The following is a 27,617-nucleotide window of genomic DNA, read 5'->3' as shown; positions in this document are numbered from 1 at the left end:
TAATTCTCTATGTTGATGTGATCCCTAAATCCTTTGCAATTTTACATTGAGGAAGGTTATTAATAAATTGTTGCACTATTTGCCCACACAGTCTTTCATAGAGTGGTGGTGAAATCCTCCCTATCTTTATTTCTGACTCAGACTCTCTGGGATGTTATTTTCATACCCAATCATGTTACTGACCTGTTGCCAAATAACCTTTTTTTTTTTTAAATAAACGTTACACAACTTTTCCAGTCTGATATAGCCCCTGTTCTAACTTTTTTGAAACATGTTGCTGGCACCAAATTCAAAATGAGCATATATATAATTTTGTTTTTTGAAAAAAATGATTTCCCAGTTTCAACATTTTTATTTTTATTTTTTTGTACTATTTTCAATGAAATATCGGGTTTCCTTGATTTGCACATCATCACATTCTGTGTTTATTTATGTTTTCCACAGCATCCTGACTTTTTGGCTCAGCCTTTGGCCGAAGCCTATAGAGGCACTTGTCTGTATGTGTATGTTTAAGATGGTCATTGGCGTACCAGCCTCAGGTAGCGATTCCACAGTCGCAGTGTGGCGCCACTGTGTACTGACTGTAAGCGCCACGTTACATAACCTTAGTTTGTGATGTAATCCTCCGTGGCTGAGTATGCTGTCTCGGAAAGGAACAGATTTTGCAACGTCGGTTCGAATCCTGGCATTGACGTAAAAGGCTGAGGTCAGACCTGCGCAGGTCTCTAGTTTTGGAAATGGGGTTGTAATTTTTGGTTTCACTGTGTAAACTATCATGTTTCATAATTGAAAGTAGTTTAGTTTTTCTTCTCATGTTAGTAATAAAGACTGTTTTGGGGTTAAGTCTATATATGGCTCAGCCCCCGCGATGATCTGGCAACTTGTCCAGGGTGTACCCCGCCTCTCACGCATAGTCAGCTGGGATGGGCTCCAGCTTGCCCATGACCCTGCACAGGATAAGCAGTTACGGATAATGGATGGATGGATATATATACTGCTGCTCGGGGGGGAAGCAGAGAGAGAGATGTTTGTAGTTTTGTCAGAAATGTAGAGAAGATGGAGGAGTTGGCATACTTGAGTTTTCCCTTGAATGTGTCTGTGGTGCTGTTTCCAAAAATGCACAAATGGCTGACTAGCAGCGCAGTGACGCAAGCAGCCGTTTGATATTCTCACAGGCAGAAGATGCATTAGTTAGCACCTCCTGCACACTGCAACAAATAAACAGCTAGATCTTTCTGGCTCTGTCTGTTCATATCAAAAGAAGTATGCCATCAGATTTTGTTATTAAGTGTGTGGTAGAGTGGCACGTAGCCTCTGTCTAAAGTTTTATATTATTGCTCAGGGAAATTTGCACTTAGTAGCACATTAGTATCCGGGTTCCCAGATTGTATTCTGTTCTAATGAAATCGGTTTATAAACCACACTTGACAGTAACTTTGTCACTCTGCTCAGTGAAGCAGGGAAAAGGTACAAAGAAACCCACCATGTCGAAACATTGTTGGTCTGTTCATTTAAATGTTGCTTGCAATGGCCTGTTAAGGAGAACTTGTAATATAAGCAAAATCTTATAGGAGCATGGTTAATTGTTGATTTTATAATGAGCAAATTGTATGCTATCATAACCTTTTTCATTAAAAATAAGTTACTCATCAGAAGCAGCTGATTTGAGTTTTGTATTGATTTTAATAATTATCTCATCTCATTATCTGTAGCCGCTTTATCCTTCTACAGGGTCGCAGGCAAGCTGGAGCCTATCCCAGCTGACTACGGGCGAAAGGCGGGGTACACCCTGGACAAGTCGCCAGGTCATCACAGGGCTGACACATAGACACAGACAACCATTCACACTCACATTCACACCTACGCTCAATTTAGAGTCACCAGTTAACCTAACCTGCATGTCTTTGGACTGTGGGGGAAACCGGAGCACCCGGAGGAAACCCACGTGGACACGGGGAGAACATGCAAACTCCACACAGAAAGGCCCTCGCTGGCCCCGGGGCTCGAACCCAGGACCTTCTTGCTGTGAGGCGACAGCGCTAACCACTACACCACCGTGCCGCCCTTTAATAATTATTTAAAATTTTTATTTTTCATGTCTTTTCAGCGTTATATTAACCTAAGTTGCTTGCAGTTTGTGACGCATACCCTGTATCAGAGAAATGTCTTCAAGTATTATGTTATATATTTTTTGTCTTTGTGTCTTGTCTTTGTTTAGGATGAATCTCGCATTAAGGTGACAGTGGTGGAGGCCAAGCCTGTGGATCACAAGGAATACGGCAAAAGGCTGATCATGAACATCAGGAAGCATGCAGTGCATTGAGAACACTGTTACTTTTCTCCAAGCACTTCAAGCTTTAACCTGCAGCATCCATGTGTCTTTTTCTTTGTGCTGTCCTTCCTTTATTTTATTTTGTTATTAAAGTCTGATCATGTCATGTTTTCTCTGCTACAGAACGGCTTACAGATATATATGAAAAAAACAAATGCTTATTTTCAACTGAGAGGTGCTGCAGGTCGAGCGTGGTTTGGTTTATGTGGTTTTCCCGACATGTTAACAATTAGTTGTGGGTGGTTTATTAGAAACTGCTGACCTTTTAGTGAGTGAATATTTAAGAGAAGTAAAGAGAATTGTGTAAGATCAGGCGGTAGCATACTGGTCAGTATGTATGAACACAAGGTTGTGCCTGTCAGCAGGCAGAAGCAAATCCACTGCCCTTTCGTAACATTTTGGTTCAGCAGCTTGGTCAGTAAGCAGGCTTCCTGTCTCTGAGCTCACCTTGCCTGAGCCTGCACAGTTTAAGGTCAAGTTGACTTCCCAGAGACAAACGCTCTGTGTAGATATTTTTCTCCTTTTTGTTTGTTTGTTTTCTGGAGAGCTAAAGTTTAACCAACACAAGAAATAAAGATGTTGACGTTGATATTGAGTGCTTTCCTGAAATGATTTTAACACAGTTACTGCATGCACACACTATGCTTTGCATTGGCCACTTTTAACTGATTTTCTGTATTTTAAACAAGTGGTAATGAATTGTTTTTCTCAAGAATACACTCCTGCTAGCCTCAACACCAGACATTGCCCGATTTGCTCAACCAAGATGTTTGGGCAGAAATGTTTTAGCGAGTTAGGCCCGTTTGGGCACACCTGTGGTCGGCTTATTTAAGCACAAAAATGATTTTTGAGCAAGTACGTTACAAAAAACAAGATGCATTAACCAGCATCCTTGCCTCCTCTGTGATTATCGTTGGGGTTTTTTTGTTTGTTTTTTTTCCCTTCCCGATTCGTAATGGCGATTCTGATTGGTTTGCTTCAGGTGCATTTGTGTGCGTGTTCTTAAAGCGGTGCATATAGTGTTTACCATTTGCCTATCAAGTAGCATCTGTGACCGGGGATTCTCAGCAGTCAAAAGAATCAAAAGTGACTGGAGATCACATGCACGTACACACACTCGGGGGGGGAGAGAGAGATACATGTCTGTGGGTAATTATATGGATCTGTGATGCCTGCTGGAAGAGCGGAGCAGGAAGGATTGGGAATCGAGCGGCAGTCATTTGTTTACGCCCGATACCAAAACTTGTCTCATCCTAGCAGCCATCACAAAGATGCGGACAAAAAGCCCAGAAACTCTTTATGCAGGCAAAAACGATACAGGATTTATTTTGTAGTGTTCTGCTCCCCAGATTTTTAACCCAGCCATATATAAAAAGTTGTGCTCTTCTAGGTTTTCATCTGTGTGACCATGTAGAACAATGTCTACAGCACCAGGTAGTTCGAGATGTCGGAGAACTCAACGTATAGATAATTTTCCAACTTGTAATGAAGGGATTACTTTATTTAAACACAAGTTGATCAGCAGAGCTGGTGGGGTCGTGCATGTGCAGATACAAATAATTACAAATACAAAATGCAAATATACACAGTCATTTGGAAAAAAAACTTGATCTGTTTATCTGTTAATTATCTTCACAATAAGTTAATAATGGCGGCACGGTGGTGTAGTGGTTAGCGCTGTCGCCTCACAGCAAGAAGGTCCGGGTTCAAGCGAGGACCTTTCCGTGTGGAGTTTGCATGTTCTCCCCGTGGCCGCGTGGGTTTCCTCCGGGTGCTCCGGTTTCCCCCACAGTCCAAAGACATGCAGGTTAGGTTAACTGGTGACTCTAAATTGACCGTAGGTGTGAATGTGAGTGTGAATGGTTGTCTGTGTCTATGTGTCAGCCCTGTGATGACCTGGCGATTTGTCCAGGGTGTACCCCGCCTTTCGCCCGTAGTCAGCTGGGATAGGCTCCAGCTTGCCTGCGACCCTGTAGAAGGATAAAGCGGCTAGAGATAATGAGATGAGATGAGAAGTTAATAATATGCATAGCTATCATCTCTGAATTTAGTTACAGCTACAATATGATCTAATTTTCTTCTACTAATGTCAAATTTAGGTGGTAAAATTTTCTTTCATAGGGAAAAAAAAATCCTTCTTTGTTAGCATGTAAGGATCTAATCCCATTGAGTGATTTCTATATTTTGAGTGTACTACTTGGTTTTAATAACCTGCTTGTTTGCTGAACACAAACATGGCAATAAGTTCCTGTGTTAATGGACCAGACTCCACTTTTGGATCATTAATCCCTTTTGACTGAGAATGACCTGCATGCATGGTTTGGCTTCTGGCACATCCATACAGTTTTAAATACAGCACCTACAAGCTAAGAAATTATTACATTTATTTAAATTCCCATTTGTAACAGGGAGTGATGTTGCATCCCATTAATACACTTTACAATAGATTATTAGATTCTAATAGATGAGGCAAAATAATTGGGATCTTTTTTAATGGGCCCCGACTCTGTACAAGTATGAATAGGCGGGCCTTAAAGCAGAAAAGGTTGAGAACTCCTGCTCTACAGGGCCCAGATATTGATGCATATAATGTTGCAAGGGCCAGTCCACCTATGGTGGACGGAGGGACAGCGTGAACGGCGCCCATAATTTGCAGAGGCTGCACAGGAAGCTGATGTAGATGAGGAGGACAGGTTGTTTAATTTCCTCCTAAATGCAATGGCAAACTGAATGATAAGACAGTACTGCAGTCCAGACTCCTGTTTTATAATGTTTTTAGTTTTATTATTCATCTTTGCAATATTGCTAGTCATTGTTCTAGGCAAAACAAAGTGTGTTTTGTGTCCTAAACTCTATACAAAAGGCTGTATTATGTACTCGTACCATACGTAAGTCTTACATGTATGATGTTGATTTATATTTCATGTTTTCAGGACTTATTGTTCTGTTGCAGAAATAAATGTTTTAAAAATAAATGGTTAAAAAAATTACTTTCGTCTAAATAAATCTGTTATACCCCTGGAAAACATATCACTATTGCTCTGAACCGTGTACTTGAAAACTTGCCAAAATACTGCAAAATTTTAGGGCAAAAGGACATTCAAGGGGAGCAAAAAAAATGTTGAGGCCATTTAAGGTGTCAGAAGTTAACGTTGAGGTCTGTCCTGTCTCTTATGGCTTTGTATGCTCTGTTATTGGACTGGGTCTGTCAGTTCACATAGTAGCCTCCAATAATCCCCTTTAATACTCTAGGTCAATGACAACTCTTTGTAATATGTCCATGTCCCTCATTGTACTGTATCTAAAATAGTACTCTCATATATGAAGGACAGTCTTTTCACCTGCATTTTATGCCTTTTCAAGATCTTGGATGTTTGTCAGTGCTCTCCTTAATCACTCGTTGCCTGCCTGGTATTTTCCTGTAGCCATTAAAATTGCTTCTGCAATCCACTTGTATTTCTGCGGAACCCAAGTGAGGATCTGAACCTCTAATTCTGTTTGATTACGAGCAACTGTTGTTTATTTTTCTAATTTGTTCTGGGAAATATTGATGTTTTGAATTAGAGATATAATGAGTGATGAGTATTTAAGCCTGAAGATAGATTAGATTGAGTCACAGGATGGTCTGCTTGGTACCCCTGTAGTTTTTGGCTTCTGGGTAACTCTAGGATCATGAAAGTCTGGCTTCAGTTAATTGTTTTGTTGATACTGTGAGGATTATTTGCTCGTTGGTATGGGCTGCTTCTGGCACATAATTTCTCCCCAATTTGATCATCTGTCAAGTCCTACCAACCAGCCAGCGGTCCTATATCATACAAAAATTCCAATCAGAAAGGATGAAGTCTAACAGGTGCTTTCTTGGAAGCCAACCAACTGTATCTTGAACTGCTGCTCATGCTGGATCACAGGGCAGCATAACACTCGGAGGAAAGCGCTGTCTGTCGTCTTCTGCATACATGAGCTCATAGACACCTATGATTGGCAGAGAAGAGAGAGCATGCCATCCATCCCATACAGAGACCTCGGCCAAATGTGTTTCCTTGGCTCTCGGCCTTGGATGTCCGTGGTGTCATTTGGACTTGAGGTAAATGCATAGTTGATCGAATTTAACAAATATTGGTATTAAGTAGGTGCCATCATGTGCATCTTACTTTGTGGCGTGAATATCAAAACCCTAAAAAATAGAATCCCTATATCTTCAAGAGAATTTGAGCAACCTAAAAAGAGCAGGATGCAAGTTTTACTGCAGTCACATGTTTCTCCAAAGTGCAAGTCAAACATGACCTTCACTATTATGCATCAAAATTGAGATGCATGTAATTTATGGAAACATGGAAATAGGATTTGTTCTTCATGCTTTTGTGTTTCCATTTAGAAGCTGACTGTGATATGTTTGCCTTAAACCACTTCTGGGCTTTTTTATCTGTCTTGTTTTCTAATGGACATTTTCTGATAAAGGGTTGTGAAATTGAGTTAACAATACCTAAACCCTGCGAAAAGTGTAACGAATCCCTGATGCGATAAGAACTTGAATAAAAGGCAGAGGGGATTGCGGAGAAGCAGAAGCTTAATCTCAGATACTTGCTTCACACGGAGATGTTCTCTCTCTCCCTCTGTTACTCACTCATCAGTGAGCTTCTTGGCATGTTTCAAATCTTCCAATCCTGCAGTAATGATACTTGTTTGCCTGGATGCTTCCTGCAGCTTGGTCTGCACTGAAGCCTCCTCACCAGATTAAGACCTCAAGCAGCGATTTTTGCTCTCAGAAGTGGATCAAATAATTTTGTCAAGTCACTGTGACATAGATATCCTGGAAGCCTCCTGTAGATGAAGAGTGCAGGTTGAAATGGCAGTACAGTATAGTAGAGCAGTTTGTTCAGCTCCTTTTTCATCCTTCGTGTAGTGATTGCAGCAAATGTGATTTGCTCTCAGATTGGTTCTTTGCTTAGGGATGTTATGTTTTAGTGTATTAGTAGTTCAGAGCCCTGTTTAATAATTAAAATCCACTGAACATTCCGTTATTTCAATGAATCTTGCAGTAGAATTGGAGACCTTGCGGCACAACCGCAATTCATGAACATGTCACTCTACTAAATGGCTCCTAGTAGGTCTATCATCATGTAAAACAGGAGTTTCAAGGGAGTTTTGTGGCAGTTTCTTTTGAAGGATTCTTATGTGCGGTCCTAGCATTGTCAGTACTATGGAGACAGATGGACCAGAAGATCTCTGCAGTGTCAGGCTAATTGTAATAGATGGAAGGAAGGATGGTGTGTATGTCTCCTTTAAAACCCCTAATCTGGAATGAACATGGACACCTGAGGAGAAGGGAAAGATTGTGAGTATCTCCTGATGGCTCATGCTCACTAGATCTCTGCAGGGCATCAGTAAGCTCAAGTCAGAACAATACACCACCTGTGTTGGAACAGGGAACTCTATCAGTATCAGTTTCTGCCTTTGTATTCATCCTGTTCACCTTCTGTCGAGTCGAGAATGTCAGTGTCTCTGCCCCGGTGGCATGACCCCTGAACTTGGACAAAATAATAGCTGTAGCTGTGAAACACAGGTTAAAACTAGAGATATTCGTAATTGCTATGCTACAAAGAAGTATGTCCTGTAAAATGTCCCTGAAATTGGTACAAACTTTGGTACAGTGATTCCTGTGCTCATACAGGTTTACAATATGCAAATTTGCCATCACAAACAAAAATACACACTTTTTAAAAGAATTCTTTGGTCATGATTTACAATCAGCTGTGGATTTAGTGAAATTGCGAACACAGTTCTTGCACCAGTAAAGTTCTTGCAGTGTCAAAATTTGGATGAAATTAAATTGACCGTAGGTGAGAGTGTGAATGGTTGTCTGTGTCTATGTGTCAGCCCTGCAATGACCTGGTGACTTGTCCAGGGTGTACCCCGCCTTTCGCCCATAGTCAGCTGGGATAGGGTCGCAGGCAAGCTGGAGCCTGTAGAACAGGATAAAGCGGCTAGAGATAATGAGATGACTGCAGCTGGGAAGCCAGCCTCCAATTCACCAGTAGGACAGCATATCCATCCATCCATTATCTGTAGCCACTTATCCTGTTCTACAGGGTCACAGGCAAGCTGGAGTCTATCCCAGACAAATATGGGTGAGAGGCGGGGTACACCCTGGACAAGTCACCAGGTCATTGCAGGGCTGACACAGAGACAAACAGCCATTCACACTCATGGTCAATTTAGAGCCACCAGTTAACCTAACTGCATGTCTTTGGACTGTGGGGTAATCTGGAGCCCCTGGAGGAAACTCATGCAGACATGGGGAGAACATGCCGACCGCTGGGCTCGAACCCAGGACCTTCTTGCTGTGAGGCAACAGTGCTAACCACTACACCACCATGCTGCCAGGACAGAAGATAAGATAAACTTTATTCATCCCTCGGTGGGGAAATCCACGTTTCAGCAGCTCACAAATAGAAAAGTCAGGAATAAACAGTAACAGAAAAAGGAGTGCAATAAAAGTATAACAAAAAACAATAGGAAAAAGTAAAGACACAGGCTATGTACGTAATATACACAACTAAATATTGCACTACTAAAATACTTTCATCTGAAATAGAAGAAGAAATATTGTCCCAGGTTGGCACTGTCACCTCACAGCAAGAAGGTTCTTGATTCGAGCCCAGTGGCCAACAGGGACCTTTCTGTGTCTGTGTGGGTTTCCTCTGGGTACTCTATTTTCCCCCACAGTCCAAAGACATGCAGGTTAGGTTAATTGGTGGCTCTAAATTGACCGTAGGTGTTGGTTGTCTCTATGTGTCAGCCCTGTGATGACCTGGTGATGTGTCCAGGGTGTACCCCACCTCTCACCTATAGTCAGCTGGGATAGGCTCCAGCTTGCCTGCGACCCTGTAGAACAGGATAAAGCGGCTACAGATAATGAGATGTTTCACCAAGGTCATGAATGTTATTACACAGCATAACATAGATCATGAGGATGGAATATGTGTGTAAAGTAACCAAAACATGACAACAAAAACACCAGCTATGAACATAATCGCACATGACTATATAAGAGTAAGACTTGAATAAGAATATACCATAAACCTATAACTTAAATAAGAATTATGCTTGCAAATGAAAAGGATATTGTACCAAATAGTAATGTTATTGCACGGTTTAAGGAGATGATAATGAAATGCAAATATGTTGAAGCAAGCCTCGCAGGGCAGCTATAGATACAGTAGTGGTAATGGCAAGTAAGCAAAACATGCTAATGGACAATAAAATATCTTTATTCAAAGTGAGAATGAGGTGTTAATATTCTGTTTATGCAGCCCCATTTTCTGCATGTGCCTAGATCCAACTGATTAATAACGTAAGCAGAACGTAGAAATGTTCTTCAAGGAAAGTTGCTGTTAGAGGATCTTCATTGTATAATCTGATGCATCTCATCAAGATTTTATCGCAATCATCTCATGCAGTGTGCAGTGTTGTAGTCGAGTCACTAAGCTTCGAGTCAGAATCCATTCTTGAGTCCCCAGTGTTCAAGTCCAAGTCATTTAAAAAAAAACCTTTGAGTCCGAGAACAAGACTCCAACCACACCATTAACATTAGTTTGTTCCTGAACATGACATGAACAGGTGAATGTGCATTCTCTTTGTCAGGGATTGCAAAGTATTCTGTCAGAGATGGTTGGGAGATGGATGGAAGTGCAGAAGGTGTGTTTATTAATACAAGTGAAGACAGGTAAACAATCCAGAATGGCAGGCAAAATCGTAAAACGGTGAAACCGGCAATAGGTCGAGCGAGGCACAAACAGGCTATTGTAGACTCGGCAGAACCAAAGACGAGAAACAGGAAATCAGGGATCAGGAACCCGAACAAGGAAATAAGGCTCAGTAATGTGTCAGCAATGCAACTCAATACTTCGCAAAGTAAGTGCGTTTTCATTTTTTTTTTATAGGCGTGCTGATTGTGCCTTAATCCTGTGCAGGTGTGAGTCGGTTATGGCCCGTGCACGAGAGTCTGCTTGGTGTGCGCACTGTCTGGAGCACGCGCCAAGGTGCGTAGGTGTGCACAAAATTGGTACAAAAATGAATGTAGATACTAAATATCTTATGCCAAATTATTATGGCATGTTACGAAAAATAAAGAAAAATTCAGAGTCCTTGTCTCCAATTTACAAGTCCTAATGCAGTTAATGCCCGAGTCCAAGTCTGAGTCATCAGTGCTCAAGTCTAAGTCGAGTCACGAGTCCTTAAAATTAAGGCACGAGTCAGACTCAAGTCTGAGTCCTGGACTCGAGTACTACAAGCCTGGCAGTGTGACAAGTCATTGCTGAAATCTCACAGTCTAAACTCTGTACAAAGTTTGACATGTTTCCTCACTACAAAAAACTGAATTTAAGGAGAAAATTCCTTCACACTAGTGAAATTATCTTGCTGTATGGACAGATAATTTTACTTGACAAGCCATCTTGGAATAAGTTGGTTACAATCTAGAACTAGTTTTAATAATCTCAGAGTAAGTGTCTTGTATTCTTCTAATTTTCCTCTCAAATTCAGTTTTCAGTTTTTTGCAGTGCTCCATGAGGATTTCCAACAAGTACTCATCATACCTCCCAAAACATGCTGGTAGGTGTATTTGTTCCTCTAAAAATTGCGTGAACGCTTTCCAGTCCATTGTGTATTCCTGCCTTGCACCAAGTGTTCTCAAGTTAGGCTCTGAATCTGCCACAACCCTAACAAGGATAAAGCATTTACCAAAGATAAATGAATGGTGGATTTGGTTTCTGTTGTCAAGGAATATACTACAAAGACATCTTCCTTCATGCCAAATGACCATATTTGCATTGTGCCTTGTTATTTTTGAGTTCCATTTATATCTATGAAGCAGAACTATTTGTTATTCACAATGCCAAATATTTTCTTTTATACAGCTGGTGCCATTGTGAAACAGTGAAATTAAATAAATAATGTACTTCATCAACGTGTGCCGACACTGCACTCTGGTTGTACATAATGCACACTTACTGTATGAGGCGAATCAGCATCAGAATCATCTCATCTCATTATCTCTAGCCGCTTTATCCTGTTCTACAGGGTCGCAGGCAAGCTGGAGCCTATCCAAGCTGACTACGGGCAAAAGGCGGGGTACACCCTGGACAAGTCGCCAGGTCATCACAGGGCTGACACACACAACAATTCACACTCACACCTACAGTCAATTTAGAGTTACCAATTAACCTAACCTGCATGTCTTTGGACTGTGGGGGAAACCGGAGCACCCGGAGGAAACCCACGCGGACAGCATGCAAACTCCGCACAGAAAGGCCCTCGCCGGCCACGGGGCTCGAACCTGGACCTTCTTGCTGTGAGGCGACAGCACTAACCACTACACCACCGTGCTGCCCGCGTCAGAATCAGAAATACTTTAATCCTGAGGGGAAAATTGAGTACATCCACAGTTGCTCACACTCAAGTAGAGAAGTTACAAAATTAAACGTGTAAAACATTTGAAATATGTAACATATAAAAATAATATATAGAAAATGTGTAAAATGTAAACCATATATATTGCACATAACTATCTGTGTGGAAGGAAAAATAGTCATACAGATGGGATAAAGAAAGTTATTGCACAGTTATTGCTACAATTATTGCACATAAGTAGTAAATAATGGCTATGGTACATAGAAGTAATTACACTAGTATCCATCCATCCATCCATCCATCCATCCATCCATTATCTGTAGCCGCTTATCCTGTTCTACAGGGTCGCTGGCAAGCTGGAGCCTATCCCAGTTGACTATGGGCGAGAGGCGAGGTCACCCTGGACAAGTCGCCAGGTCATCGCAGGGCATTGAATAGATATACACTCACTGGCCACTTTATTAGGAACACCCATACACCTGTTGTTTTATGCAGGTATCTAATCAGCCAAGCCTTTGACAGCAGCACATTGCATAAAATCATGCAGATACAAATCAAGCGCTTCAGTTAATGTTCACTTCAAACATCAGAATAGGAAAAATTGTGATCTCAAAGTGTGAGTTTCCTGTGAGTTTCCTGTGAGTTTCAAAGTGTGACCTGGGGTTTTCACACACAACAGTCTCCAGAGTTTACACAGAATGGTGCGAAAAACAAAAAAACACTGAGTGAGCGACAGTTCTGTGGGTGGAAACAAACGCCTTGTTGATAAGAGAGGTCAGAGGAAAATGGCCAGATTGGTTCAAACTGCAAGGAAGGATATAGTAACTCATATAATCACTCTTTACAACCATGGTGAGCAGAAAAGCATCTCCACATGCAAAAGCAGAAGACTACATTGGGTTCCACTCCTGCAGCCAAGAACAGGAATCTTAAGCCAGTATCTCACTGGGCTGCAACAGCTTGTGATAAATTGCAAATGTCATTCGCGAGAGAGTTTCAAAAGTATCTTGAAACATTCTCAATTTCCTTGCATGAGTTGCAAAGTGTCATTCCTTCGTCACTGAAATTTTGAACATGTTAAAAAAATTTGTGCGACAAAATGTCTCTCAAAATAGCCCCAAATGCATTGCTGGTGTCGCAAAGCCGTTGCAAACCCTTCTCAAGTCAGTTTCCGTGAGGCTTCCTCTACTTCCTTGCCTGTCGAGGGAAAGCCGGGCTGCGACAGCCTGCAACTAGTTGGAGACCCAACAATTGCGGTAAAATATGCGAATATCAATTCAGTATGATTCCAAGTGAAAATTGTTGCTAATTCGCATATTTTATCGCAATTGTTGTGTCTCCAACTAGTCGCGGGCTGTTGCAGCCCAGTGAGATACTACCCTTAGAATCAAGAACAAGTTCCTATTAAAGTGGCTGGTGAGTATATAATTACTGAACCTAGGTACAGTGTGGGTGGATGTCATACAGCGGAATAATTACATAGATGCAGTATTGAATAGTCCATTGTCTACTGAATATGTGAGCCTCTGAGGGAGAGGTTGAAAAGTTTGATGGCCACGTGCAGGAATGACCTCCTGTGGCGCTGTGTGTATTGTAACTAATTAATACCTAATTTTATAAACAGACTTATGCTAATGGTTTGTCCTTCTACACGTGGATTAAAACAGTGAGGTTCTCTTTCTTGAGCCAGCCAAAGAACACAAGAGAAACATTTTCCCCCAACAGCATATAATTGGGCGATGTGTATAGATGCCCTATTCATTGTTAATTAGTATGTCTAAGTTTCTTCAAGGCTGTTTACAATGCTGTTGATTTATTGAATCTGATTTTTCAGAAGGGCGGCAGAGTGGTGTAGTGGTTAGCACTGTCGCCTCACAGCAAGAAGGTCCGGGTTTGAGCCCCATGGCCGGCGAGGGCCTTGTAGGTACAGTCCCTTTTAAAGAAACTACATTTCCCATCAGCCAACTTCTGCGTTGACCTGCGTCACATCCACCATGAAGGCATAAGTAACGGAACGCATTTCTGCTTCCTCCTCTTTCCGTCTGGACTCCAAGCCGTCTGCATATAAAGAGGATTCACTCCACGAGCAAACCCAAAATAAGATGTCTTTTTTTCTCTTTCTTGCAAGATCCACGATTCAGCGCGATTTCTTTGTTTACCTTTGGCCACGGTAAAAATCCAAAGATCGCGCGATCTAACTCAAATGAGTTACAACCGGTTTTTATTCATTATCAGTACATACGACTGCAGCCCAAAGTAGTCGATTTAAAGTTAAGAAGCGGCTGGATCCCTTTCTAACTAAAGAAAACTTTGTTCAATCAGAGTTTTTTTTCTTCCCATGAGCTACGAAGAGTCGGACCAAGAATTCTCTGCTTTCCACAGACATGCTCCACGAGCTCCTGTGAACTCAGCCTCTCCAAGAATTCTCTGTGTTTTCTACAGAAGCAACTCACGTGCTTCACAATGGTGAAACTCCAAAAATCTCAGAACATCTCTTCATAATCCTGCTAAAGGCAAGATATTGAGTAAGACTTGGCATTTGGGCAAAAACCTAGTCTTAGGGATTAGCTTTTATTGAAGTAGTGTGAATTTAAACTCAGAAACGGCTTAATTGTTACACTGTAAACACGCAGCGTGTTGAATTGATTATTATTTTATTTTAATCTCTCAGTTGTTTTAATAGATAGGCTGTGCATGCTTCTCTTTATTCCTCACTAACACTTTAATTTCCTTATCACACATTTTGACCTTATCAAGGTTTCAGTGGATTCAGTACTGTTATAAGCTAGTGAAATTAGCCTACGGCTAATTTTGTTTGTCCCATTAGCATCCAAAGCTAAGTGTATTGTCTTAGAAACACATGTCGGTCCTCCCCCACACACACCAACACACCTTAGCTAGCATTCCTTTACCTTAGCTAGCAACCCATGCTAGCCTTTCTTTTGCTAGGCCATAGGCCTTACCACGTGGTGGTCCTCCCCCACACACACAAACACACCTTAGCTAGTATTCCTTTGTCTTAACTAAACACAAGGCTAATCTAGGCCTCCACACGTGGCCACATGCCTCACAAACCCACCTTAGCTAGCTTCCCTTTGTCTTAGCTTAGCCACACGAGGCTAATCTAGGCCTACACAAACACGTGGTCTCCAGGCCTCACCAGGCCTGACACACACAAACACAACTTAGTGAGCATTCCTTTGTCTCAGCTTAGCAACACAAGGCTAATTCCTTTGTTCTCCTCAAATCCCACGTGGTGATCCCTACACCACGTGGACACACACGAACATACCTAGCTAGCATCCCACACTAGCCTTCTGCTCAGGCCATAGGACCTTTCACACACACCATATCATATTTGTATATAATGATTTCAACTGTTATTATCCATTTTTATCTTTGTTATAATAAATTCCATTATTATTGAAACTGTGTGTCTTTATTTGTTGTGCCTAATAGTATACTCGAGGTTGCCCAATCTCCAAAGAATTCTAAAGGTGCATATAGGTTGTGTAATACGGTAAGTGATCATAATAATTGGAATACCATAATTTAGCTGTTTGGTAATTTATTATTAAGCACCAAAATTAATGGTATTAATTAATGAGACTGATTCCATGAGTGATTTAATGATAATATGAGACTGATTCAATGAAAATGATTCAATGAAAACGATAATATGAGACTGATTCAATGGTATGATTCAAATGAGACTGATTCAATTTTAATTATTAACCTTCAGATTTAATGAGATTGCTCACTTAAAACCAACTGCACCTACAGCCTTTCTGTGCAGAGTTTGCATGTTCTCCCCGTGTCCGCGTGGGTTTCCTCCGGGTGCTCCGGTTTCCCCCACAGTCCAAAGACATGCAGGTTAGGTTAACTGGTGACTCTAAATTGACCGTAGGTGTGAATGTGAGTATGAATGGTTGTCTGTGTCTATGTGTCAGCCCTGTGATGACCTGGCGACTTGTCCAGGGTGTACCCCACCTTTCGCCCGTAGTCAGCTGGGATAGGCTCCAGCTTGCCTGTGACGCTGTAGAACAGGATAAAGCGGCTAGAGATAATGAGATGAGATGATTTTTCAGAAGGTGTTGATTAATTACTGCTTGAGAAGTAGGTCACCTGCAATGTGTTTATTACTGCATTCACTCTAATATGTTATGGTTTCTATAGTAACTTAGAGAGGGTCTTGTATGCAAGGCACTCCTCGTACATGAATTGAAAAATGTTTGTAGTTGCTGATATGGTGTAGGGTTTTGGGGTTTTTTTGTGAAGAGATGTTTAATGTTTCGGGAAGGAGTCTCCAGCGTCAGCGCTTTATAAAGTTTTCAAACAGGAGATTTTTCAGGATGAAGGGCTTTGCAGATTCTTGGAAACATAATGGCAACATTTTTTTCTCTCTTACCTTCAAGAGAGAAAAAAGAAGCTTGTGAGTTTAAAGCTGTTACGTTGCAAATGATAACGGGAACTAATTTGCTTCAAGGTTGTTCCACAACAATAAATTCAACTACACTGTGAGAAATAGGGGTACAGTAGGAGTCCATTTCTGTCCCCCAAGGTACAGTCGACACTGATGTACCCCCTAGGGCTCATTATTGGACCTCAAGGTAACTATGGGTACCTTTTTTAGGGCCCAAAAGGTACATATATGTTCTCAATCAGTATATAAATGATACAAATAAGTAGCTTAGAGGGTACTGCCCCAGTGACAAGCTGCTGTACCCATAAAGGTACAATGATGTAGTTTGTTTTCTGAGAGTGTATAAATAGATAAAACATACATGTTATTGTTTTAAGCCCTGCGATGACCTGGCGACTTGTCCAAGGTGTACCCCGCCTCTTGCCCGTAGTCAGCTGGGATAGGCTCCAGCTTGCCTGCAACCCTGTAGAACAGGATAAAGCGGCTACGGATAATGGATGGATGGATGTTGTTTTAATAACTAAAAAAACTGTCAGTGTTGAAAAATTACTGTGGTGTAAGAGGAATAAAACACAAGCTGTTATTGGAAAATCGGAAATCAACTTTGGCTTGCTTCAAAATGACCACATCACACTACACTGCCGTTGATTATTTTCCTACAACAGCATGCAGCTTTGTGGTTTATTCCTTACTGTGGACTTGGTTGTTTGAGAGAGGAACAAATGAGAGTTTTGATTGTGTAGATACACTCAGTACATCATAGAATAGACAGAATACAAAGAATGAACATCAAGGCTCTGTCATTTCACTGTCAATATAACATCTCGTATTATCTGATAAAGTTGCACATTCCTCTTTTTGGATGGTGGCTGAGAAAATATGGGGTTTGTATTTGCAAGCGCAGTTCAGTAAACTTGAATTTTTTTCTCTTAAACGACAAATTAATGGTGAAATTCAGACATTATTAACGTATCAGCTTTAATAAACTGTGACAGTAGCAGTAATGAAATCACTGAGAGAGAAACAGAAGACACACACCACTCATCTGCTCCTTATAGAACCGTCTAGCTATTTTGCTGACAACATTGTGAAGATCAAATTAACACTAAAGGAGCACTGAATGCTTTGTGTGTCTTTGACCTCACACTTTCATTATCCATAATTAACAGCTATAGTGGCCTAATTGTGTAGGAAGGGATAATTCATTGCATCTCTTTGTGTCTCTGCTTATGTTCTGCATCATCCTGCACAGCCTTTCCTTTCCTTCTCTTCTACAGCATCTTCTCTTCTGTGACGATTTCTCTACAGGCTGTTTGGATGTGTAACAGTGCACTGCTTTCACGCTGATGCAGCTGTCTGTCTCTCTGCCTCCATCTGCACCATTCTACAGTTAAATTGTGAAGTGGAGCGGCCCAGGCCCAGACTTGGCCCTTGGGGATCGAGCTGCCAGAGAATAGAACAACTACTAAGTAGGAAAAGACTAGCTTCAGATCAGCACAGCTTCCATTCTTCAGCTACACCCCTATCACACTGCATTTTTTTTCTTTGAGAGCTTGAATGTCCTTTTTTTTTCCTGATCTTTTTTTCTATGTCATTTTCCAATGTTTTTCTTGTCAAAAGCCTTGGACTGGCCCTGGGAGACTGAAGAGGATTGGAAAAGCTATGCTCAGTGTATGCTTTAGAAGAAAAGATCCATGGAACGTGAACATTGTCAGAATGCTTGCTGTGAACTTTAGTTTAAGATTCTGTCTTGCTTTTGAGTTTGTAGATGTCTGACATGTTGATATCTGTGTTGCAGGGGTTCTATGGATCCATGTGGATTGTTTTTTAAATATTCTTTCAAGTATTATTAAGTGTTTTTATTTCATTTGTTATTAAAAACTTCATTCATTGATCTTTAATAGCTGGTTTATCCTGATTAGAGTCACAATGGATCCAGAGCATATCCCAAGAGCAGGGCACCATGCATGCACGTTCAAATACATTCATACTTAAGGGCAATTTAGAATTGACAATCCACCTACCAGCATATTCTTGAGAGGTGGGAGGACACCAGAAGACCTGGAGGAAACCCACATGGGCACAACCAATATACACTGAGCACTTCATTAAGGACACTGTACTAATACTGGGCAAGACCTCCCTTGTAAAACAGCCTCAATTCTTCATGGCATGGATTCCACAAGATGTTGGAAACATTCATTTGAGATTCTGGTCCATTTTAACATGATTGCATTAAATAATTTTTGCGGATTTTTCGGATGCACTTTCATGCTGTGAACGTCCTTTCTTACCACATTGGATTCAGAGCCAGTGATTCGGAAGGCCAGTAAGATCACTGAACTCATTGTCATATTCATGAAACCAGTTTGAGACGACTTTTGCTTTGTGACATGGTGCTCTCACTGGCTTTCCTGTGCTGAGCCATGCACTTGTGAAGCAGTTGTTTCGTTTCCCCAATGTACAGGTCTGTGCATTCCTCACTGCATTGAATTGCGTACACTACGTTGTCCTGTTTGTGTCTGGGTATTTTGTCCATAGGGTAGACCAACTTCTGTACATTGTAGAAACAAAACAACCACTTCACAAGTGCATGGCTCAACACAGGAGAGCCAGTTCCTCAGGCCAGGACTCTGCAGTCTATCTTCATCTCAATAACAAAGGACACTCATTTCAGGACTGCAATGTACACATTTTAGCCAGAGAAGACTGGTGGTTTGAAAGAGGAGTAAAAGAAGCCATCTTTGTCAACCTGGAACGACCATCACTGAACAGAGGAAGTGGTCTGAGACACCACATATCAGCCACCTACAATGCAGTCCTTGGCACACTTCCCAGAAAACTGAATACATGTCCATACCGAGACTCAGCTGACTTCAATGACTCACATGATGGCAGAGAGAGCCAGCGACCCACAGATCACCCTAACAACCCTCTAGGCTGCTGACACCACTTACACCCAGCCTCTAGTGACCCTAACAACCTACAGGATGACTAAGGCTACATCCACACGACAACGGCAACGAGATTTTTTTTTTTTAAATATCGCGTCCACATGGGCAACGGATCAGTAAAATATCAGGTACATATGGCAACGCAACGCTTGCTGAAAACGATGCAATACACATGCCACACCTCTACGTGCGCTGTAAGACGGTCCCATCGGAGACACCAGAACAATAGAAGAAGTAGACGCATGCGCATAAACCCCTTCTTCTGTAGCATCAGCCACATAAAGTTTTGATTATTAATCAGTAGCGTAAAACGAAAGACGCGGAAAGAGGAATGAATGGGGTTAGATGGAAGCCGGTACACCAACATTCTGATATCCTCCAGAATTCTTTAATGGTCCGGAATAAATTGAATGCTACACGTTGATGGATTACTTTGTTCTTCTACGCCCTTTTTGAAGAATGTATTGTCGGACTTAAACCAACATCTGAAGAGGTGAGATCTCTCCTTTTTTTCCCCTATTTTTGCTGGCAGGATTGTTTTTGTTTTTGGAAAGCAGTGAAAATATTTTGTAAGTGCGTTTCATGAACCAAGTTATAGGATTTGTTGACAACTCGCATCGAGTTTGTTACACTTCTACCCGGCGTGAAGCACTGACAGTCATGTGGTTGTGACGTCATCGTAAACAAATCCGTTCTACTCATCCAGACGACTTCGCAATGGCGCCGTTGCCAGATTTTTCCACTCTGGAACCCGTTCTCAAAAGATTTCGTTTTGGGGCACCCAAAATGCCAGTGCCGTGTGGACGCCAAGCCGAAACGATAAACAATTTTATCAGATTCACCTGAATCCATTGCCGTGTGGACAGGGCCTAAGAGGATCAACGACCCATATGACCCCAACAACTCTCCTTAGGGTTGCTTTTGGTTCACTAGAGGATAAATAGCTGGAACTCCCCACTAGTCAGACAGAACTGAAGAAGCCTTTTGGATGAGAGGTGAAACGTCTTCAAGAATTTCAAACAAGTCCAGTTGCCTTATTTAGCACCTACGGTTTATGATGACCTGGATGACTGAGAACCTTCACAGACATTAAAAGATGGGTAAATTGTGGCCAGTTGGCTGTAACATTCAAGCAATGGTTGGTTGGTATTAACAGGACCAAATTGTGCCAAGAAAACATTCTCCACACCATTATAGTACCTCCACCAGCCTGGACTGCTGACAGAAAGCAGGTTGGGTCCATGGACACATGCTGTTGGCACCAAATTCTGATCCTACCATTTGTGTACCTCAGCAGAAATTGAGATTCATCACACCAGGCCATGTTTTTTCCAGGCTTCAACTGTCTAGTTTTGTTGAGCCTGTGCCCACTGCAGCATCAACTTTCGGTTCTTGGCTGACAGAAGTGTAATCCGACATGGTCTGCTGTGGTTCTAGCCCCTGAGTCACCTCGAAATTCAACATTTTGAGATGCTTTTCTGCTCACCACAATTAAACAGGGTGGTCATTTGAGTTACTGTAGCCTTTCTGTCAATACAAACAGTCTGGCCATTTTCCATGGATCACTCTCATCAACAAGGCATTTCTGCCCACTGCATGTTTTTTTTTTTTGGTATTGCCCCATTCTGAGTAAATTCTAGAGATAGTTGTGTGTGAAAATCCCTGGAGATCAGCAGTTATAGAAATACTTGAACCAACCTATCTGGCACCAACAATCCTGCTAAGGTCAAAATCACTGAGATCACATTTTTTCCCATTCTGATGGTTGATGTGAACATTACCTGAAGCTGCTGGTCCATAACTGCCTGATTTTATGCATTGCACTGCTGCTCCACAGTTGGCTTATTAGCTCATCCGGCCACCAGGTGATGAGTTTATGCCATCATGTGTCATCTGTCTGGCGTCGTCCACATTTCACGAAAATCGCCTCTTCTCTCTCAATACTTCACTGAATTTTATTCTTTTTGGCAGAAAGGTAGGTCTGTCTGGGGTGCATATAGATTCTACCCAAATTTGCATAATGGTAATTAATAATGAAGATATGGCGTAATTATTAAGCCCTAATGAGCAGTTTCCACACAAATCGCTTCTTCTCCCCCAATTTTCACCAATTTTGATTCTTTTTGGCATGAAGGTAGGGGTACCTAGGGTGCATATAACATCTACCAAGATTTGCTTAATTACAATGATTAATGAAGTTATGGACTAATTAAGCCTTAAAGAGGCAGTTCAACAAAAATTGCTTCTTCTCGGTCAATTCCTCACTGTTTTGGATTCTTTCTGGCAAATAGGTAGGTATTCCTAGGGTGTATACTAGGGTTATGACTGTGAAAGTGTTTTCAAAATTTCTACTTTCCTGATGTTGCATTCGGTGAACTTTTACTCATATATTACTTTTTTGAAGTTATTTTTATTGGGTCATGCAAAAACCTCCCGCACCCAACATCACCTCACTTTTGATAAATACATGTATATTAAATAAATAAATAATGATTATAAAATAAATTCATTGAAAGATGAATTTATTTTATAATCATGATTTATTTCATGATTATAAAATAAATTCATCTTTCAATGAATTTATTTTATAATCATTATTTATTTATTTAATATACATGTATTTATCAAAAGTGAGGTGATGTTGGGTGCGGGAGGTTTTTGCATGACCCAATAAAAATAACTTCAAAAAAGTAATATATGAGTAAAAGTTCACCAAATGCAACATCAGGAAAGTAGAAATTTTGAAAACACTTTCACGGTCATAACCCTAGTGTATACAGTGTATATAGCTTGCAACATTTATTGCGCAAGGTGGCCCACTTTAGATAATTCCTTCTGGACTAGATAGGGCTGGAGTAAGCTATGCCGTCATTGACGGTCTCGTTATATAATTGCTTGAATGACTAGGTGTTCCTAATAAAGTGCTCTGTGACACAAACAGTAGAGCAGGCTCAGGATTGAACCAAAGAACCTGGAGGTGTGAAGTAGCAATACTAGCCACTATTCCATTGCATCACCTTGAAAATTTTCTACAGTTAAATCTGAAACAATGTCTTCTTGGGCATCATGGCAGCACACAGTTGCAGGATTCAGTTTTCAGTCATGACCTCAGGTTACTGTCTGTGAGGAGTCGGTAGGAAGTTTTCTACTCATTTGTTTGGGTTTTCTCCAGGAACCCTCAATTCCTCCTACCTCCCAAAAACATGCTGGAAGGCATGTTGGCTATTCTATATTGCCACTAGATGTGAATGAGTGAGTGTACAGTATATCTGATTCGCATCTCATTCATGAGTATGGGATGCCGTTTGTAAAAATTGTTTCACCCTTTTATGGGTGTCATTTATTCATTATTTAGCACAATTTTCATACATTTAGAAATAAATTCATGCATAAACAAACCTATAAGGTGATGATGCTAAATCACTATGCTACCCAACCATACCATATGAGTAAGATCATTTACGACCATTCATTTCTTCCTGTCATCAGGAACCTCTTCTGTGTTATTTAGAATGTAATTTGAGTTAATGTTAATACTATGTTAATGAGCCAAATCCTTACATTGCAGATGTACAAAAATATAGAAGAAGGTAAATGTAGGTAGTACCTGTAGCATGAGCTAGTCAGGTAGTTAACTTAACTACCACTAATGCACTGTGTACCTGCTTCTCTATACAGTATCTGTATGTCTGCAATTTTATAGAGAAGACTAATTTAAGGATTTAATGATTGTACTGATGATATCACGATCCAAACAAGCATCTTGAAGCCACACAAATATCACCACCACCAGTGGACATGCTCTTTTACTACATTCACTGGCAATATTGTTCCTAATCTAGCACACTGTGGTGTTAACCTGGCAACCCTATGGCCAGCATGTTTTCTCAGTGAAGAAAGGGTGGGGTCAATTTGCATATGAACAAAACATTTAAGTTCTACATTCATAATTACACTTAACATTTACATTTAACATTTGCATTAAACGTGTGTATTTTCACATAATATTTACATTTAACAATTACATATAAACAAGTAATTTTACATGGAAAAATAATGTGAAGAAAGTGAACACTGTCTTTTTTTAGCATAAATGTATTAAAATTGTGCTAAATGTTGAAAAAATTACACCTGTAAAAAGGTTAAAAGTTCTGACTGCAAAGTTTAATTCTGGGCAAAAATATTCTATTTCTGTTGCTGTTGGAGTTTTGAGATGTTTTGCTGCTGCACAAACTGTGTATCGTTTGTGTAAATGCTTTTCTGAGATAAAATGTGTCCCGCATTTTATGATTCTGGAGATTGCCAAAGCAAGTGAGCAACAATATCACGTGACCATCGTGGGGCGTGTTTGACCTACTTTTTAACCAAAACAAGTCAGCGTGGGCAAACATGGTGGACTTGGCTCTCCTGCCAGCTAAAAGCCAGCAGAAAAGAAAATAAAAGTCTGCCTAGTGAATGCAACTGCAAGATATGGCAAGGTTGGATGACGTAATTTTTCTGGACAGATAACTAAATCATTCTAGCTAGTGCTTAGCTATCTTAGCCTTAGAATGCATGGGCTCGACTCCACGGTAGCGAGTATGGAGTTATACACCTAATGTTTTGATCTTACAGAGAAAGAAACATTCTTTCACAAAAGCAGTAAGAGAAACGATATATTCACAAAGGTCAACCACAAATAACATACCTGTGACTCAAAACTCTCCGAGGTCGATGCAAAGTCATGATGTTTTCTGCGCGTTGCCATCTTGGTGTGATGCAGTTCCATAATCATGCTAATTAGTTAAAGCTCCTTGTATCCAGCTATTTCCATAGGGCCATACTGTTTACCTCAAGAGGTAGGAAAACGGTCCCAAAATGGAGAAAAGCGACCCTCAGCACATCAAAATGATCACATCTCGTCCGCATGATATTACTCTTGTGGGACAGAGGAAAATGCCATGCACAGTAAAATCAATGAAAATTTCAGATGACTTTGCAGTCAGCAACTTTAAACTATTTTTAGAAAATGGTGCCCCATAAGAACTTACTGGGACAGGCCCAAGATCCACCAAGATAGCCTACCGTAACCCTGAGCAGTAAAAATCAGTTACTGAAGATGAATGACTAAATAATGGACGCTTGAAAATTAAGGCCCTATAGTGGACTTGGTGGTGAACAGGTTCTGATCATCACTTTCACACAATATTAAACTAAAGTGAGGTAACGTTCCTAGATTCAGTTGTATTACACAAGTTGTCATAGCTGATATATTGTTTGCTCAGAGTAATTGTTTCCACTGTCACCCACAGAGTGTTGGCCATCCTCCCTGTCTAAGAGTAACTGCTTCATTAGTTTGCTGAGGTTCTCCTTCAATGAAGAGAAAAATGTCTCTGGCTGGATGAGAGAGCCTGTCTAATCAAAACCAATATGTCGTTTACACCACACTAACTATAGCAAATTTGTGTTTAGACCTGTAATTCACATCCTACTGAGTCTCTGAATCCCTTAGTGTTCAGAATGGTGGGCTGAAAGAAGCCAACAAAAGGTAAGAATTCAATGAAGGAATCCCTAGAGGTCCTTTCATTCTGAACTGGCTCTAACATGCTTTTATCTCAGCAAATTTCTTGGATCTTGCTTCATGCTTTCAGGGCATTTGTGGCCCATTAAGCATTCCAAATGATGGTGGGGTTTTTTTGTATTTTTTTTTTTTACTGCAGAACATCAGAAGCACAACCTAATATTTCCAGTTGTCTCTTTAATTAGTGGTGTAGATGTATTCAAACAAATTGTGTTAATTTTGGCACATATATGGCTTGTGGAATATTATTTACAGATCAACATGGACACTATTTGCAAATAAGCCAACAGACTGCAGTGTTGTGAGGAAAGCTGTTTTTCTGAGAAGTACTGAGGAAGAAAATGGCAATGGCAAAACTCAAACCAGATATAATTACCAAAAAACAACCATTGCTGTAAGAGCTTTGGATGTTGTCTCTCTTCTGTTGAAAGGGTCTGCAAAGAAGCAGATAAGACAATGAGTAGGCCAGAAAGCCACAGGCTGTGTGCTTTGACATGTTTGCTAGCTCATTTTAATGTGTTAATGTGCCTGATTGGTAACCTACAGCTTTCAGTGCTTAAGCTCTTATGTCAGAGATTTAAGCTTATCAGTTCAGTCTACCCTGCTGGTGAACCATCCCTGCGATCATCCTGTCAGAAATGTGACAAACTTGCATGACTGTTATGCAGGAGTTGTGTCGCTTTTAATACTGTGAGTTCGTTCTTGAAATGGAGGCGTGAATAAGGACTCACTGTGGTGACTATTGCTGTGGGCAGTATGACAACAAGCACATCTCAGGGCTTCAAAGCACTCAAGAAGGGCAAGTGAATTGTTCACCCTTCAAGACCGTCAGCACTGGTTTCCTTTCCAGTTCCTCAGATGTCTGTGCAGCTGTGTACTGGAGGTCAGGCAGAATACCATACACCATGAATCCCCAGGCACCGACATGAAGCTGCATCCTGAGCAGTATAAATACTGCAAGAGAATTTCTTGAGGCTGAAAACATACTTATCAATACTCATCAAAACATGTAAACAAGGATTATTCTCTGACTAGATCTACATTTGTCACTGAGCAAAAATGCACTTACATTTATCTGCTCTCATTTTTATCTAAAGCAACTTGCAACTGAGACAGGATACAGCTGAATGGTTAAGGGCCTTGCTCTTGGGTCTGGCAGTGGTAGCGCTGGGAATTGAACTCATTACCTTCAAATCATTAGCCCAATGCCTTAACCACTGCAGTACTCTGCCCTCCCACATGCCATGCCTCACAGCTCTAGAGCTCAGTCGCTTTGATCTTGAGCTCTGGTTTGTGCAGAGTTTCCGTGCACATACTCTTCATGTCCATATGGGTCTCCTTTGTTTTTTCCTGGTTCTTCCTATCTCCCAGTAATACAATGGTGGGTGGGTTGGCGAATCCAATTGCCTAGAGATGTGAAAGAATTTGTAAATATGTGCTTTCATGGTGCCTGGTGAGGGACTGGCATCCCATCCAGGATATAGTCCCACCTCACATTCAGTGTTCTTGGGATAGGCTCTAGAAAAATAATGAATCAGTGGATCAAGAAATAGATTTTTGGCAAACACAGTCTGCCTTAGCATCTTGACACACTATTCTCACTACTTCTATCTTTTCCTGGAAAACACCCCCCCCCCCCCCCAAAAAAAAAAAAAAAAAAAAATTGGATTCTCATGTATCAAATTATCCGACTGTAGAAGCCCATTTTTGCCACAGTTTGATGCTAAAATAATGAGTTTCTCTAAATTGCAACATAGTATTGCAATGGGAAACTGGGTTTTGTTTTCAGTATTTGCTGCAAGTTTGTACCTTAGATGACAATAGCAATTAAAGAGCTTGTGAAATGTTTTTCTTTTAAATGTACATGCAATGGGGCGGCACGGTTGTGTAGTGGTTAGCGCTGTCGCCTCACAGCAAGAAGGTTCTGGGTTCGAGCCCCGTGGCCGGCGAGGGCCTTTCTGTGCAGAGTTTGCATGTTCTCCCCATGTCCGTGTGGGGGTGCTCCGGTTTCCCCCACAGTCCAAAGACATGCAGGTTAGGTTAACTGGTGACTCTAAATTGACCGTGAGTGTGAATGGTTGTCTGTGTCTATGTGTCAGCCCTGTGATGACCTGGCGACTTGTCCAGGGTGTACCCTGCCTTTTGCCTGTAGTCAGCTGGGATAGGCTCCAGCTTGCCTGCGACCCTGTAGAACAGGATAAAGTGGCTAGAGATAATGGGAGGAGATGTACATGCAATATGCCTTATCAACATAATGCAAACTGATATCTATATACATTATGTAATTTTGGATTTACAGTATATCATGCTTTTAATAGTTTCAGGCATAAAGCAGTTTTGGATGTTGCTCATTTTGCTGGGCTTCTGCCATTTGGGCAGAAATACCTCCATGAGCTGCATAGATTGGAGTAGGTCTGCTCCTGTCTGGTTAATTTTAGCCAGCTAGCCTGGGAAGACAACAACTCTCAGCAGCACTGTTATGCTAACAAGTTTTAACAGGTGATTATCAAAAGTGTTGAACAATTAACATGGCTTGCTAAACTCACAGCAAATGGTAACTAGCGAGCTTTGGAAGTGGGTCTGTCTGTTTTGATATGTGTTCTTGTTTAAGCTTTTAAAAAATATGAACCCCCCCGGATTGCTGTTATAAGAGTGAAGTGTACCTATGACTGGTTCAAACTGCACTGCAATCATCTCTCAGTTACTCCAACACATTTTTTTTGTGTTAATAGATTTTCCTTTTTTGCACAGGAACATCATTGGAAGTGTGGGACCGTGCATGCATACAGCGGAAAGACTGCTGTGAATTATTAAGGGACCATTATTAAAGTGTGCATAATTAAATGGACATTCTGCTCAAATACCAAGCCAAAAGAGCACCACTGGTAATACTCTCTGTATAGGAGGGCTGGCATACTCTCTTTCTTCTGTCAATCA

At 41.0% G+C, this 27,617-nt stretch overlaps 1 protein-coding gene across 1 annotated transcript in view; it reads left to right on the top strand.

Annotated features, from left to right (window-relative positions):
- The window catches only part of rpa1 (replication protein A1), a 92,661-nt gene extending 89,740 nt beyond the window's left edge, over positions 1 to 2,921 (top strand). The window contains exon 17 of the mRNA XM_060944002.1: positions 2,219 to 2,921. Within this exon, the coding sequence (XP_060799985.1) occupies positions 2,219 to 2,323 (105 nt within the window). The 3' untranslated portion in view covers positions 2,324 to 2,921. The remainder of the gene's footprint in view (positions 1 to 2,218) is intronic.
- The last annotated feature ends 24,696 nt before the right edge of the window (positions 2,922 to 27,617 follow it).

Source organism: Neoarius graeffei, chromosome 17 (genome assembly GCF_027579695.1).
Source record: "Neoarius graeffei isolate fNeoGra1 chromosome 17, fNeoGra1.pri, whole genome shotgun sequence".
Taxonomy (NCBI): domain Eukaryota; kingdom Metazoa; phylum Chordata; class Actinopteri; order Siluriformes; family Ariidae; genus Neoarius; species Neoarius graeffei.
Note: the sequence above shows the minus strand (reverse complement) of the source record. Positions and strands in the feature narration are given on the sequence as shown.